Source organism: Nipponia nippon, unplaced genomic scaffold (assembly GCF_047370975.1).
Source record: "Nipponia nippon isolate SJK-2023a ecotype South Korea unplaced genomic scaffold, ASM4737097v1 scaffold_5, whole genome shotgun sequence".
Taxonomy (NCBI): Eukaryota; Metazoa; Chordata; class Aves; order Pelecaniformes; family Threskiornithidae; genus Nipponia; species Nipponia nippon.
The window spans coordinates 32,893,600-32,910,514 of NW_028262369.1; the positions used below are offsets into that span (position 1 = coordinate 32,893,600).

At 43.6% G+C, this 16,915-nt stretch overlaps 1 protein-coding gene across 12 annotated transcripts in view; it reads right to left on the minus strand.

Annotated features, from left to right (window-relative positions):
* PTPRF (protein tyrosine phosphatase receptor type F) overlaps positions 1-16,915 on the minus strand; it is a 396,065-nt gene that overhangs the window by 243,479 nt on the left and 135,671 nt on the right. For all 12 annotated transcript variants that reach the window (XM_087731153.1, XM_087731164.1, XM_087731163.1 and 9 more), the window contains one exon: positions 14,354-14,515. In XM_087731153.1, the coding sequence (XP_087587279.1) occupies positions 14,354-14,438 (85 nt within the window). In that variant the 5' untranslated portion in view covers positions 14,439-14,515. The remainder of the gene's footprint in view (positions 1-14,353; positions 14,516-16,915) is intronic.

Below are 16,915 nucleotides of genomic sequence, written 5' to 3' on the forward strand. Positions count from 1 at the left end.
GGTTTACAGTGCAATCGCTTTAGAGAGCTCAGCTGCAGACTATGTGAGCCTCTCCAGCTTGGCAGAGCAGGTACATGAGAAAACTAATCAAGCCCAGGTATCCAGCCGGGCCTAGGAAATGTCAGCGTAGCCATTAGGATTCCACATGTCTTAATTTGAGAATCTCCCCAATTCACCAGAAGGTGCAAAGCCTCAGAAATTTTTTTTCAAAGGTCAAAATGTGGAACTGTTCATCATTAAATTTCCCTACAAAACACTCTCATGCAGAAACAAACCATGTAATGTTCCTGGTTTTAATTTTGTTGACAAAAGATTGTACATATTTTAAAAACGTAACGCTTAGCAGCTGTGCTGCCAGTCTGCAGAGTTTGCATATATAGCTGTGATATTACCATACTCTATTATTCATAACAGGCAACAGACTTCATTCTTGGTCTTGTGAAAAATAATTGCCGTTTGAAGCCAAAGTCTGACTGCAAAAAACACCCCAACATAATGGCTAGAGTTTCAAGAATTCAGGAACTCATGTAATGGCCTGCATCTTGATTTAAATCAACTCATTAAAAAGACAAATTTCCTCTGATCTGTTTTTGAGAAAGCTTTCCAAGAAGTACATGGCTCTTGCATGAAACCCAGGAAACAAAAAGCTTAGGTGGGCAAATAGCTTTTTCTTGTCCAAAACAAATACGCAATGAATTAACCATAATCTTTTAACATGAAGCATGAAACACTCCCATCTCATACAGTCTTGGGACTCCACTCACCCGACAGAAGTCCATGGGTTGATGCATAGTTATTCATAGGAAGAATAACTACTGGCAGGAGAAGGAAAAAAGCCTTACACGTATTCCTTTCCACTACCATTGACGTTAAAAGCATTCTACACAAACACACATTTTTTATACATTTTCCCTTTCATACACACAAATAGGAATTAAGACAGATTTTAGTCAGAAGGTCTTATAAGACCTACGGCATCCTTTGCAGTTGTCCCCCAAAGCACTTTTAGCTGCCAGAAGCCGTTTCAATGCACCCTGCAAGGCCTGCTGGTCAGTGCTGCTCTGGACAGCAAGCAGCATGGCTCTCCTGGAGGGGTCCGACAGGGAGACCCTCCAGCCTGCTCTGCTGCAGTATGTGCTGTGTTATACAGGCCGGCACAACCACATCAGCTTCATTAGAAGTATTTGACAATCACTGCAGAACGGCAGAGGTATTTGGTGCTATGACAGTGTCCTGGTTTCAGCTGGGATAGAGTTAGTTTTCTTCTTAGTAGCTGGTAGAGTGCTGTGTTTTGGATTTAGGATGAGAATAATGTTGATAACGCACTGATGTTTTGGTTCTTGCTGAGCAGAGTTTACACTAGTCAAGGACTTTTCAGCTTCTTGTGCTCTGCCAGGTGCACAAGAAGCTGGGAGGGAGCATAGCTAGGACAGCTGACCCAGACTGGCCAAAGGGCTATTCCATACCATATGACATCATGCTCAGTATATAAGCTGGGGGAAGAAGAAGGAAGGGGGGGACGTTCGGCGTGATGGCATTTGTCTTCCCAAGTAACCGTTACGCGTGATGGAGCCCTGCTTTCCTGGGGATGGCTGAACACCTGCCTGCCGGTGGGAAGTAGTGAATGAATTCCTTGCTTTGCTTTGCTTGCGCGCGCGTCTTTTGCTTTACCCATTAAACTGTCTTTATCTCAACCCATGAGTTTTCTCACTTTTACTCTTCCGATTCTCTCCCCCATCCCACCAGGGGGGAGTGAGCGAGCGGCTGTGTGGTGCTTAGTTGCTGGCTGGGGTTAAACCACAACAGAGACAGGCTTTTGTGCATCACAGCAGCAACCACCGTACACGCGCCAGAACTCCCTGCCTTGGTGCAACGGCTGCCTGGCCAGCAAAGCTCCTGCAACCGTGAAAGTTCAGACACAGACATCCCTACATACATATAGTGTGGTAAAGTCTCAGGGCAGACAGCGACCTACAGATAAATACATAACACATACGGAGAGGAAAAAAAAAAACCAAACCAAACCCAGAACTACCTGTTACAATTTGCAGAGCTGAATTAACCGTATGGCTTCAGAAGATGAACCACACATCGGAACAGGCAGCTGAAAGACCTTTAGTCAGTGCACAGATGTGGGCAAAAAGATAGCAAACCTATGAGGGTTCATGAGGGAACTACATATAGGGGATGTTTTTAAGGCTCGTTTTGTTAACAGCATAGCCTCCCCTGTATTTTCCCCATCAGCTCCTTTTGAGGAGAGCTACAAAGTCAGAGAAGGGCACTGAGGAGGGGCCTGGAAAACACTCTCACACAAAGTCAGATGGAAGAGAGTGATTGTCACTTGAGAGAAGGATGAAAAAGGACAGGATAAAAATATCAGAGTATCAGGCGACCTAGAGAAGACAGACTGGGAGCCTGTACCTTCCTGGTTCATAAATGAAGACAAAGAAACATTCAGTTTAAGAACACTTTATGTTTGTATGTGAGATTCCAGAAATTCCTCCGGAAATTCAATTCAGTGCTCATCAATCCTTCATGTCAGCAAGCGTTGTTTAGTGCCTGACCTGAACTTCCCAGCTGCAGTTTAAGCAGATTATTTCTTCTCCTATGACTGGATGGGGAGGACTGACTTCTCCTCAATTGGTCCTTCCATTCTGGCAGTGGGATGCTCAAAATGAGATGTCATTTCATCGGAGGCCTTATCAATGTGAGCAGAGTAGAAAGACTATCTAATGTGTCTTCAAGATGGTACTCCTCATTTCTGCATACCACTGTGAAGTCTGTCCCTCTCAGAACAGCACGACATTGTTGACTCCTGTATGGTTTCTGATCCATTAGCACTGCTAGACCTTTTCTGCACACCAGCCATCTAGGCAGTTGTCTCTCATTCTGTATTTATGTAGCTGATTACTCCTATTTTCAAACATCTATCCACATTTCTCCTTATTGACATGCATCCTTTCAGACAGTTTCTCCAATTTGTAAAGATCATTTTAAATTCTAATGGTGTCCTCCAACATGCTTGCAGCTCTTCCCAGCTTGTTGTTGCCTGCAAATTTAATAAGCATGTTCTCTATTCTATCGGAGAGATCATTACTGCAAATGCTGAATGCTACCAAACTGCCAAATACCCACCCTATGAGCAGATGTTTCACAAGAAAAAGTCTCATGAGGGAGCACTGAAAGCTTTACTAAAGATAAATGACATCTACTGCTTCTCCATTCACAAAGCCTGTTATCCTGTCATTAAAGGAAATTAGATTGATCTGACCTTGACAAATCTACATTGGGCATTACTCCTTTGCCCATGTGGATGTAACAATATTTAGAGTTGTTGCAATTAATAATGCTTTACAGAAGCAATAATAAAAGTCCAGCTTCTTAAAACAATTTCTAATTTTACGTAGGAAACGGGAATTAATTTGGGTGAAATGAGAAAAGGCAAGAGCATGGGATCTTTCTTTTTGCATCCTCCTAAAACATGTAGCATTTGTTGGCCATTGTTGGAGGCTTATGCTGGGGCAATTCTGGGATAAATGGACCTTGAGTTTGACGCAGTCCAGCAGTGATTATAACACAAAATAATTCATAGTCTCTTCTGCAATTTGACATAAACCCAGAAAACACCATGTGGTACACTGGATATTACTCTTTATATGTTAAGTGGAGTTTCTTACATTCCTCAAAATTAACACAGGAAACTGTTCTGACGCAACATACTACAGATTAAAGACGATGCCAGAAATTTTAGCTACATTTGCCTCAGAAAAAAAACGCTTTATCTGCAACAGAAGGCTGCATGTCTAATTGAAAAGACATTGAGCGGTGCATAGATGCTGACTGAACAATACATATTCCCAGGGATTCTGTCTTAATGTGTAAAAAACCCCCAAATCATACTCTGCTCCCAGAATAAAGGCACATAACTCTGCAGCCATTGGAAGAGAGGCGTATCTTAGCATTTGAGGAAAAAAACAAACTTAGGCAGTTAAATATGTTAAATATTTTATGCATTTACTAAGGCAGAATCAAGGTCCAGCAGGCATTGTCAAGAAAGACAAGTCCAAACCCTTGTGGCCTACAGTACAACCACAAAGCAACTTCAACAAAGAAAAACTCTATTTACACAATTGCCTCAAGAAATAGACAAATGCACTAGAACACAAACTCCACGGTGTCGATGTGAATTAATTCTTTCTGCCCACGTTACAGGCTATGCGCTGTAGGATCTGGAGGACCGCCTCTGCTGTGCACCTCTGGGTCTTTGAAAGGCTGAGATGAGAGCGGCTCTGGCTACACTCACAGAATGAATATACGGGCAATTTAGTTACACACAAGCTCAGACAGCATCCTTTACTCACATGCACTTAATGATTTAGCATGAAATCCCCTTTACATTATTCAGCAGCTTATTTTTCTATGGGTCACTCCCTTCCACAAATCAAGTTCCATTTTCTCTTGACCGCTGAAGCACATCTGTAGTAACATCAAATGCTTTCACAGACATGTTAGACTTGAGACCTATGAATAACACCACAATTTGTTTTACAGGGTACAAAAGTATTTTTCCACTCTTTTTGTTTTTAAGAGCATCCAAAGACAATTTTTGCAGAAAGATCCAAAAAACAAAGGTCCAACTCATAAAATACAGCCCCCCAACTTGAACTTCGGCTGAAGACCAAGCAGGGCACGTTTCAGCCATGAAACAAACTCATAAAAAGCTGAAAACAAAATGTTATAACTAAAGAACTTTGTGTAACCCCTGCTAAACTGTGTGTAATGGAGCATAAAAAAGTATGCTATTAGTCTATATACAGCATTTATAAATGACAAGTCAACAGCCAGGACCATTACCTGTTACACCAAACAGGAGCAAAGGGAGCCTTTGCAGGGCTTGGACTACCCTGATCACCCTCGCAAGAGCCATATTAAACTCTTTGTAGTCAGCATGCCAAGAATGAGAACACTGTGCCAGGACAAGGCATCCCAGTCCTTTACATGGGAATATGAAAGTATTTTCTGTTTTCCTCTTCAAATTTTGCTGATTCCCCCTGCTAGCCTACCCCCCCCATTTATTAAATGCCCTATAAATCAAATGCGGTAAATGCACGAGAAGTTCACTTCTCTAAGGCTGCATCCTGAAACTACTGAAAGCTTCTGTTTGACGCTAAATAAGATTAAAATACAGAGTCATCTTCATCATACCACTATTTCAACTGGTTTTGGCATTTCACAAGATTTTCACCACTCATCGTTCAGTTCTTCCAATGAATGTTCTCTTGTAAATTAAACACTGTGTAAGTACAATATACCTATAGCCTTCTCACTTCCAAGCTATGTTTTTTTCAAGTACAAAGATCGAAATCCTTTCTGAAACCAATGCATGGCAACTCTCATATTTACCTCAAAAGGGGGAACTTCTGTTTCAAGTTTGAAAACGAAAAAAGCGCCATCTCTGCCTTATGTATGGCCCCACAACGAAAGCGAGAGCTTGGCAACATGCTCACGTCTCCCACCCGCACAAGCCACCAACTGGTTTTGACAAGTGGGTGAAAACGAACAGTCCTACCTGCCAGGCACAGTTGTGCTAATGCCAAGACTCAAAATAGTTATTACAAATCCAGTTTTTCAGGGGCAAAAGACCTATGTGAGTAAAGCTGTTGAATATTTCCTGGCCTCTTTAAAACCCCTTTTTCAAAACAACCTTTAACAGAAGTAACACAACAACAGTTGTACTAACAGTTGAAGTGAATTCGGCTAAAAATAAATCCAAAGAAAACACGTAGGTGTTCTGCACTCTGATATCCTAGTACAGAGGCTCAAGAGTCATTGTCTTCTCCCCGCGTGGCAATTAACTTGCAAGGGCTTTTATCGCTCACCTTTGAGGCGAACCAAAGTCATCACATGTAGACAGAGCTTATAATAATAATTAAAAAAAAACAAAAACAAAAAAAACCCAAGATAAGCAGCAAAAGCAAGCAAGCAAGAATTCCCTGAGTGCAATCTTCCTTTTAAATTTACAGTATCAACCAGCGCCAACAATGGACCGATTATGGTCCTTTCTGTAAGACCATGGCTACTTCCAGAGAACCCAGTATTGGCTCAAGTAGAATAACCACACGTAGCGGAGACAAACCAAGTCAAACCTCTTCTTGACACGCTGACTTTATCCAGAGCACCAACTCAGAACAGTCACCCTTGATGCCATGAACCTCTGTTGGCTAATCGTGGCATTTCCATTTGCTTCAGGTTTTGACCAGGTACTATCTACATGTCTCAATCCAATTTTACAAAATACATTTCTCAAGTTGTATTGTTATTTACTGAAAAAAAGACAGAAATAATGAGCAATACGTGCAATGAAGGGCCATCTGAAAAGCACAGCAGGACTGCAAGTTCATTCCAGCCCGTACTACATGAAATTGAATATATTCTGTCCTTATTTCTTTTTAATACCATGTGAGTGCCCCTTATTGTGAAGGCTTAATGTTACGATGCACCAGAGAAAGCCCAAACGTAATTGACACTCAGGGCAAGGTGTAGCATTGCAGGCTACAATTCGTATACAAATGTAAAGCCATCGTCCACTATAAATTGTGCTTTGGTTTAATTCAGTAATCATATGTCAGTAAAGCGTGCAAGGCAAAAGACATTTCTATGACTTAAAACTTTCAGTAAACACCCTACAGTGTTTTCACACCAACAACATAAATGAGATTTGTCTTTGGCATAGACAAAGCACTGATTCTCACAAGGGGCTAAATACAGCATTCAATTAAAAGTACACCACTGCTTTTCAGCTACTGATACATAAAGACAGACATCTTACCAGAGAAAAAGCACCCATGAACAGATGCTTTTTCTTTTTCCCCCTTTTTAAACCAAACATGTTCACCATCAAAAAAAATTGACTAACATTTTGAGCAAACAAATTTCATACTCTTGGTTGTTCACAAAAATGAGCTTTATCATCTTATATTACAGTATCGTACTGAAGCACCAATATAACGAACAGATAATCAAAGAAACAAAAAACCCATCCCTATTACCACTTCATTGCTTTTTACAACTGCTCAGCTAACACACTGAAAGCTCCAGCAGACTTCATACTTTTCCCCCATCTGACGTCAGTTCTACTAGTAGCAAGCAGCAGCACGACAAACATCATTATTTTATCAGTTTCCCGGCACTCCTTTCCATCTGCAAAGAATGTTACCATCACTACTATAGGATATTTAAAATATCTCCTTAAAATACTCACAGCAGCCTCTGCAAATAGTCACAACTGATTAACATGAGGGAATAAATGCAACTAACTTGAAACTAGATTTGGAAAGTAAAGGGTAAGCTTCACCAAGATTGGTAGTCAGCTAATAACAGCAAGGGAAGATGACCTGTACAGAATTACTCACATGACTGGATGAGCTGGGATCCAGCAAAATGCATTTTAATGCACATAAGGGTAGATATTCATGAGCAAAAACCCAAGTCACACTAATTAAATGGGAGTTTGCATCCTGGGAATCAGAGACCCAGAAAGGGATTCAAAGGTCATTGTGGAGGACCGTGCTTCCCAGCTCAATACTATGGGCAAAAGGGCCAAAGCGCCGTTTTACTGTGGCAAGATGCGGCCACTCCTCTTCTTGGTCCTGGTCCCTTGACCAGTAAAAAACACATGGAAAAGTCTGGAAGATTAGTGAAGAACTATAAAAATGATCTCTGATCAGAAAAATCAAGATCAACCTATTTTTCTACAACAAAAAGGACAAGCTTTCAGCTTGTCTAACTCCTACACTCTAACTTGCTTCTCAGGGAGATTGCATTAAATAGCAGGAGTTTCCAGCCTAGCTGACACAGGTTACAACATCCAGCGTCTGAACCCAAAAAACGCATAAACGAAGCTTGAAATAAATACAGATTTGTAGAAGTAATGATTACTTGCCATTTCTACAGATCACATAGGAGATGGGTAAATTCTCTACCATTTAGTCTTCAAATCGTGATTTGATAGCCTCCTAAAAGCTACGTGCTGGCTCATCCACAGCTGTTAAAAGTAGATGCAGAAATTACTAGTTGAAATTATACAGCCTGTGCTATGCAGGTCAGAGTAGAAGAGTACACTGATCTGATTTCTGGCCTTAAAATCTATGAATCTACACTGAAGATAAAATTTTAAGCAGGTAGTTTTACTGTTTTTCTATATCACCAAGTGAATCAGCACACGCTCTCTCAAAGAACATGTATTAAATATATCAGCCCCTCAACATTTGCCGCTGTGCCGGATAACTTACATGGACACTTAAACATAGGAACTCCCTTGTGAAGGCAAGAGAGTAACTCTGACTACGCAGCTGAGTCTGAATGATGCGAATGGCAAGTGAGACTGCTTAGCCCTGCAGAGCAGCAGCAAGTGGGTTAAACAAGGAGCCACGGTGTAGAGGCAAAACTCTGAGCCTACACTGCGGTCTTCATGCAAACCCCTGGCCCCAGGATACCCCTGATTGACTGACAACACGCTCAGAGTTGACCGAGAGCAAAACCCAGAGCGATCTGAAGTTACTTCACTACTTCTCTGGGCTCAGGAGCCACTGGTCGCTGAAGGCTAGAAGACAACATCAGGAAGGGATCACTATATATTTATGCTGTTCTTACATCCTCCATAGGTTGTTGTACTGACCATTGCTGGTTAAGGGATTTCGGGCTAAGCAGACCTTTGATCTAGCAGCTGATGTCGATTGATGGATGACGTTGGCTTTATGAATAAATAAAAAAGACAAATGACAATGCTGTACCTGTTGTAGGTAGCTACCCAAACAAATTCACATGACTCCTTCAAGTGCTGGAGCTAAAAGGAGCATGGGTATATGTGCAGAAAAAGATCTGTTGTCTCCTCTCAACATGGTGTTTGTTCTCACAGCATCCCTCCTACCTTGATGTCTGCAACACTCAGTTACAAGCAGGCAGCATTTAGATATTTTAAGGAAAAGTGCGGAATCCATTTATACCTAAATATATATATGATGAGTAAGGACACCAAAAATACAGCTGCACAATAACTGTGGTTAATATTTCAACCTGTCCCTTAATGATGCAACCCCAATGCCTCAGGTACAGGGGGTTTCCTAAACAATATCTTACATGTTCTTTTCACAGATGGAATTGGTCAAGGTAGTCAAGGTAGAATTGCAGGAAATTAGTATTTACCTGTGCTGCAATACCCGGATCCAATCGTACCAATTACACATAATGACTACGTGCAGTGTTTGGGGACAGGCATGCAAACACAGGAACCAGGAAGCAGAGACGGATGCAAGGCAGCAGTGGGGAAGCCTCAGGTCCAGCTTTTGGGATGGGACCCTCTGCCCAGCTCCGCAAAACGGCTGTTTTCCAGGGCACAACAGCAAGTCTGGCCTGCAGGGTGGCCCAGAGCAGCTGTATTTGGAGCTGAACTGTTGTTGAGGCATCATTCAGGTTATGAAGCAAAGAGGGCAGAGCTGAATTGGGGAGTCAAAACCTGCCACGCTACTCCTGGGTCCCAGAACACAAAACAGTAATGGCAGACAGCAGAGCTGGGGCACAAGGGGAAACAAGTGCTGTAACAAACACTCCAGCACTCTTCTGTCCAAAACCGCCAGACGGCACTTGGGGTGCAATGCAAAATCCCTGGCAAAACAGAGTTCACCTGGAGCCACATGTCTAGAAAGGCCATCAGTACTCTTCCATTTCCCGACCTCCACAAGTATCAACATCTCACCTTCCTGTTTTCTTCTTCAGTGTGTCTCCTCAACCCTATTAGCATCCAAGAAACATTGTTGATGGAAAAAAAAAAATATCTGTACAACACGCATACCTTTCTGATATAAAGCAACCATCTCTTACAATCACAGAATCATAGAATCGTTAAGGTTGGAAAAGACCCTTCATCAACTCCAACCGTTAACCTAGCACTACCAAGTCCACCACTAAACCATGTCCTCAAGCACCACGTCTGCCCATCTTTTAAATACCTCCAGGGATGGAGTCTCAACCACTTCCCTGGGCAGCCTGTTCCAATGCCTGACCACCCTTTCGGTGAAGAAGTTTTTCCTAATATCCAACCTAAACTTCCCCTGGCGCAGCTTGAGGCCGTTTCCTCTCATCCTGTCACTTGTTACTAGGGAGAAGAGACCGACCCCCACCTCACTACAGCCTCCTTTCAGGTAGTTGGAGAGAGCAGTAAGGTCTCCCCTCAGCCTCCTCTTCTCCAGACTAAACAACCCCAGCTCCCTCAGCCTCTCCTCATAAGACTTGTGCTCCAGACCCTTCACCAGCTTTGTTGCCCTTCTCTGGACACGCTCCAGCACCTCGATGTCCTTCTTGGAGTGAGGGGCCCAAAACTGAACACAGTACTCGAGGTGCGGCCTCACCAGTGCCGAGTACAGGGGCACTATCGCCTCCCTGGTCCTGCTGGCCACACTATTCCTGATACAAGCCAGGATGCCGTTGGCCTTCTTGGCCACCTGAGCACACTGCTGGCTCATGTTCAGGCGGCAAGGGGCAGGGCAAGCCTTGAGACACTTCAGCCTTAGGGTCCTTGCTCACAGGAGGTGGTGAGAGCCAGAGACTCTGCCTTCACCAGCCCCGGCTCACTGCCGCAAGCTGCCTCCACCCCCTCAAACAGAAGCCAAGTTTGCTCTCTCTTTGGGAATCAAAAAGTGCAAATTGTTTGTTTACCACGTATCACTTCACAGGTAGTTGGCCTAATACTGCCTTAGTTCTTTCCTTCTACAAGGTCACATTTGAAGTGGTTTTCTTCCTTAAGCCCTTTGAAATTCTGTGCAAGACAAACCAAGACATATTTTGGTTAGGAAATACTCTGGATGGGTCACCTAGTCTCTTCCTTTGTCTAATGGAAGCTGTGCCCAGGACATCAAAAACAAAGCCTAATTTTTAAAAAACCAAGCCAACAACAAAACACATTGCTGATGATTTCTGATGACAGTATTGATTTTTTTCCTGTTTTCTCTGCATTTTCTTTTGAGAGGGGATTTTTTTGTTGGTTTTTTATTTTATTAGAGTAAATAACATCTTTCCAAAACCTGGAAAAGAGCACCTTTTAGCTGACAATTGAACTGAATATTAAATAAAATCTGCAAAGCCATTTTTCCCATGCACAATCAAAAGCTGACAGACAGGGAAGCACAGAGTGCATAAAAAAAACTACAAGCAAGCTGAGGGAGAAAGTGTACAACAGCCATCCTGAATCAGCTCCGAGCTGCTCTAATGGAATTAGGGTCACCCTGACAGAAACACAGTCAGATCACAGAGAAAATTTAATAATTTCTTACTGCAGTCTGTAAAAGCCAGGGAGGATTTGAAAGTGCTTTCTGCCAAATTAGCACTTCTGTATCCACTGTTCATGCGTACGTGCCCCGTCCCGCTCACCTTCTCCTCCCAGCACCCCACCAGCGTGGCTGGGAAACCACCGCTCCTGTCCTGCTGGCAGGGAGGCACCCCGCGAGCCCCTCTTTTTCTGACACACTGCCACACGTTTAACCTTTGGATGCCCCTTCAGTTCCTCAGTGCTGACATTATTCACAGCTCCTGTGAACTCAATTCCAGGAGAGGCATCGCGGTGCACGCCCGGCGCTAATTCCGCTAGGCGATACATATTCAATCTGTTTTATCTCAGGCGTTAACGTCTAGCTATCTGCCAGCTGCCTAATTGTCAGGAAGCTACGGCAGCGACACTGAAATGTGTTGCAACAACAGCAGCTCCAAAGCGCAGGCGGGGAAGGTAGGGAAACCCTGGTTGTGGGTGCTTCCCTGAGCAGCCAGCCACAAGCCCACGAACCATGGGGCAGCCTGCTGCCAGGGATGAAGCACAACCCATCCCCAGCCCTCCTTCCCTGCCCTCAATCCTCACTGTTGCTGTAAAAAGTGATTTTGGGGACTGACTCCAGGAATTCCAGGAATAACCTTGCTCCCATTATCACATTGCTTTTAATTGGCGAAGTGTAGGAATGCTTTGCAGATACAGAGCCTACCCATCCCTCCACTGCCTCCAAGCAGTGCTGCCATGGGGAAAAGGAAGAATCACAGCAAAATCTCAGAACAGCCATATTACATCAGGATTCCTTGTAAATAAACCGTCTTTGACTGGAGCCAACAGGATGCTTAAGGGACCAAAAAACTGAAGAGGGTGCATATGGGGTGCTCTTTTCACAGCATCCCTCTCTGGCTTTTACAACAAGCTCCAGTGTGTGTATGTTGTCATACCTTCCCCTTGCCCTTCACTGCTGTCCTGAACCAGGACTCCCCAATGCCGTATTCACTACTGTATCTTGCCCATCTACATCACTGATGGCAGGACACGAAATATGCAGGGTTTGGGGATGATCCCCCCCCGTGGAGGCACAGAGCAGGCCCTTTCACACAGCTCCCTGCCACTGAGAGTCGGTGGCAAGATTCAGTGGGGTAAGATAATAAACAAGCTATACGTTGCTAAAATACACAAAGCAAGACTTTCCATCCTAGGAAACCCTCGGTTAATCCATGGTGGCTGTCGTGGTTAAAAGGTCGCTGTCCTCCAGATCTGCCTGCCAGATTAGGAAAAAGTAATTCAGAGTCAGTCTGCGCCAGAGAAAAAGGCATACATACAGATATGCTTGCTTCTCAACACAGAAGCGTTCCACATCTGAGACACCAATATTTGGATCTGGGCCTGTGAAAGGGAGCCAATTTTGTTAAATTTAAACATGTGGAAGTATTCCACAAAATTAGCAAATGATACCTACTGCAAGTTATCCTCAGGCCAAGAACTGTCCTAGGACATTTCAAGCCCCACCAGCTTCTGCATACCTGACGGAGTGATGCTTGTCTCCTTTGCAGGGGCCAGGATAAAGATAGTGAACCTTGGGGAATTTTTATACACCTCCGAACATTAAACATACACTTCTCTGTGCCAGACTCCAAAATGGGCTACGATGTGTAGACATAAAATGATCTGAATAAGCATCTTCCAGCAGCACCAGCAGCCAGGGAAGAAAGCTGAGGAAGGAAACAGCTGCTGCCCCCAGTTTAACTGGGCAGCTCAGACTCATACAGACTATACGGTAATCCACTCCCTGTGCAAGTCATCCCTAGTGACAACAAAAATAGTGAATTTGTATCTTTCTTCACATCTCCCCTTCACTCTTCTCTCCACCTTCTCTAAATTTACTCCTTCCTGTTCAAAGACATTTAGGACCCCCTAGTCTGTTTTCCCCACTCAGCCAGGCTCCTACCAACACGTATCAAGATCTGCTTCAACTTTCACAAAATTACGTCTTACTTATAAGCCTGGTGACTAAAGCTGGAGTGAGAAGCAGATGGTTGGTGGCAGCTCAGGAGGTGCATCGCGGTCACCTCTGCTCCAACTCAAGCATCCCAGGAGCCCTGGGCGCTTTCAAAGGCATGGAGTTATTCACAACTGCCAGAGTCTGCAACAAATGCGCAAATGTTTGGGCACCGAAAAACTGGTTACTGGTAAAAAAAAGGGGTGGAGGGGGGCTGCACAAATACTTGGGGATAGCCTAGCAAATACACGCGAATTATAAAAAACAAGACTATGCAAAGAACCCACAAGGTTTCCTGCACTCTGCAAAACTCATTCAATGGGAAATTCCTACTTTAAGGTATTTTCAGTAGTCCATCATCAGCCAAGTTTCTCTACTTGTCTGTCCACAACAGCATTTTGTGCACAGCTTTCTCCTTGGCCTGGATGGGGCTAATCAAAGCCAGTCACAGCAGCACTGTAAGACGACTATCAGAACAACAGGCATGGGCACAACAGCTTAAAGCATGACCACAAGGAAACACTGGACTCCAATTCTGTTGAAATACAGGTGTAGGAGAGCTACACCAGAAGGTAAAAACTCGCACCCTTTCCCCAACAGCTCTCAATCACGCTCTGACTCAGAAGAGATGTCTCAGTACTACACAAATTACGAGAGCTGGTAAAAGAACAAGGAAAATAAAGTAACAGGGATTACTGTGACCCCAATACTTCTCTCTTCCTCCGCCTCCAATTTTCTTTACTCATCTGTACATGTTAGAAATAAAATTGTCAGGTTTTGATCTTGCAGCTACTACAGAAACTCTTCCTGCGCTTGAATAAATTTTGTCAGCCTTTTTAGTTCTACTTGTCCCCCTTCGCATATGTCCTGTTTATCTGCATTGCGCACATTGGAAAATAAGAGCTTGGGGGTGGGGGGGTGTATGTGTGTGTTATCCCTTAGTCCTCAGTGTTTCCAGTACAAATCTAGAAGGTTTAATATTTGTTGAAAGAAATTTTGCAAAGTATTCAAGCTTTCCGAAACCGAATGTTACTTACTGTCCGCTCCTGCTAAAGGCGGCATCAGGCAGCAGAGGATGGCTGCTGTCACAGTGAGTACTGGGACGCAGAAGTTAGGCACCATATTCCAAGGTAGAGCAAGTCCTCTTCAGTCTGAGGCAAGTGGTCAGCACATCCAGTGTTACAGACACAGACTCACTCCTGCAAACCAAGAGAGGTAGAAAAGGAAAATGACCAAATCTGACACACATATTAACTGCTGATATACCAAACTACATTGTAAAGACATAGTTACAGATATTTTCAAAGATAAATTTAACTATCTTTCCTGCTTGAGCAGTAGAGCTCCACATCGATGTCCCCAAATCTAGTAAGCTGCTTTTAAGGGTCACGAGGCATAAATGCATGCCCATCTCCAAGTTTATCTTCATGTCCAGTCTCTATTATGGCCTCTTAATACATCCTTTAGTTGTTCTTATTCACAACAAATAGTCCTGAAGTTGCATGTTACAATACAAGACATAGTCTTAAGCTTGTGTAACTCTTCATCATCCATCTGCCCAAGCGAGACATGCTTGATTGCGTATGTGGGGTGGTTTACAGTCAACTATATATTAAGTGTAGTTTGGCCCATCCAGCTGGGCTGGTGTACACCACACAAGCCTCATGGGGTCCAAGCAGGAGAAACAGAAGCTGAACTGAATCATCTGTCAGTTCATAGGGCTACCAGAGTCACAGTAGAAGGTTATTAAGAAAAGTATCTATAAAGAGAAGCTTTACCCAAAGCAAACAACTAAGCTTCAACCTCCCAAAAATGGAGAGGAGGACTGTCTAGAAGGATTGAGGACTGGATATTCCTTCTCCAAAACAAAACAAATTATCTTGGAAATTGGCTTAACATGGGCATCTGCTTGGATACAGAAATACAGAAAAACAGAAAATTCCTTGAAACCCAACAAAAAAAGGCAAGTATTTAAAAAGAATGCCATTTCTGTGTATCTGCCTTCTTTATCTTTTCATGAGAACATACTCTTTTTACTTTAACCTGAAAGTCCAAGGTCTGCCAGTTAAGACAGACTTTAAAGGAGCTAGCAAGCCCCATTCCCTCAAAGTGACAACGCTCAGCAGGGACAGGGGCTCACTCCTTCAGTGCTGGGCATCTCCACGCAAACTCAAGAGTCATCCAAAAGTTGATGAGATTCTCCTTCACTAAGCTGCAAGAGTTACCAAAAGTTGGCAACACAGCATTAATACTGAAAAAATCTCATGCTGGCAGATGCCAGCCTGAGTGGACCCCGTGAGTATCCTTGAAGCAAAGCATCTGCAAGTGCACAGGCTGTACATGGCACGACCCAACACTCTCATTCGTGTGGCAGACGTTTCAAAAAACATGCTCAAGACTGCTCTAACAAAAGCATTTTGCTGGGGTTTTGGAAGAGGAAGCATCGTCTTTTTTTGAGAACCACTGAGCTTTTGATGCAAGTAACGATCACATGTTATGAACACGTTTACTTCTGACTAAAACATAGTGCTCAAAGAATGCCAGCAGCGACAGTGCTGAAGGAAATCCGCAAGAAATCTCAAGAGAATCTACCTAGGCAAATATTTACATCACATCGTACTAACAAACAGCAAATCATGATTCTTCTCCATTCTGTTACTGTATTTGCACAGTAAATCTTTTCACACGTTATATCATCACAAAACACAGAGAAATCTTTATTTATGCGCTGCCTTCTACAGCCAAGACATCTGAAAATACTTTACAAAATAGCCTAGTTCTAACCTAGATGCAGAGAGAATACTGATCATCTCATCCTGCTTTTGTTATCTCAATGAGAAAGCATAAATCGAAGTAAGCTCAGCAACAAGATTTTGAATACTGCAAAAGAGACTCTTCATACCAGCCGCACACTCAGTTCTCTTTGTTGCTCTCCAACCTCCATATCCTCATTCATCTCTCGCCAAAGAATTACTAAAAGCACCATTAACATGTCTTACACCACAGAGAAAGATAGAGATAGTTGTATCTTTATAGCTGCATAAGCTCTATTCCAACGGCAAACCCCATTCGGTCCCCAAGCAGTTTGCCTGGTGTTAGCCAGCTCTCCAGATACGGCTGTCGTGGTTTAAGCCCAGCCGGCAACTAAGCCCCACACAGCCGCTTGGCTCGCTCCCCCCCCCCGGTGGGGTGAGGGAGAGATTCAGAAGAGTAAAAGTGAGAAAACTCGTGAGTTGAGATAAAGACAGTTTAATAAGTAAAGCAAAAGCCACGCACGCAAGCAAAGCAAAACAAGGAATTCATTCACTGCTTCCCACTGGCAGGAAGGTGCTCAGCCATCCCCAGGAAAGCAGGGCCCCATCATCCGTAACGGTTACTTGGGAAGACAAAATGCCATAACTCTGAACGTCCCCCCCTTCCTTCTTCTTCCCCCAGCTTTCTATGCTGAGCGTGACACCATATGGTGTGGAATATCCCTTTGGTCAGTTGGGGTCAGCTGTCCCAGCTGCGTCCCCTCCCAGCTTCTCGTGCACCCCCAGCCTCCTCGCTGGTGGGGAGGGGTGAGAAGCAGGAAAGGCCTTGACTCTGCGTAAGCACTG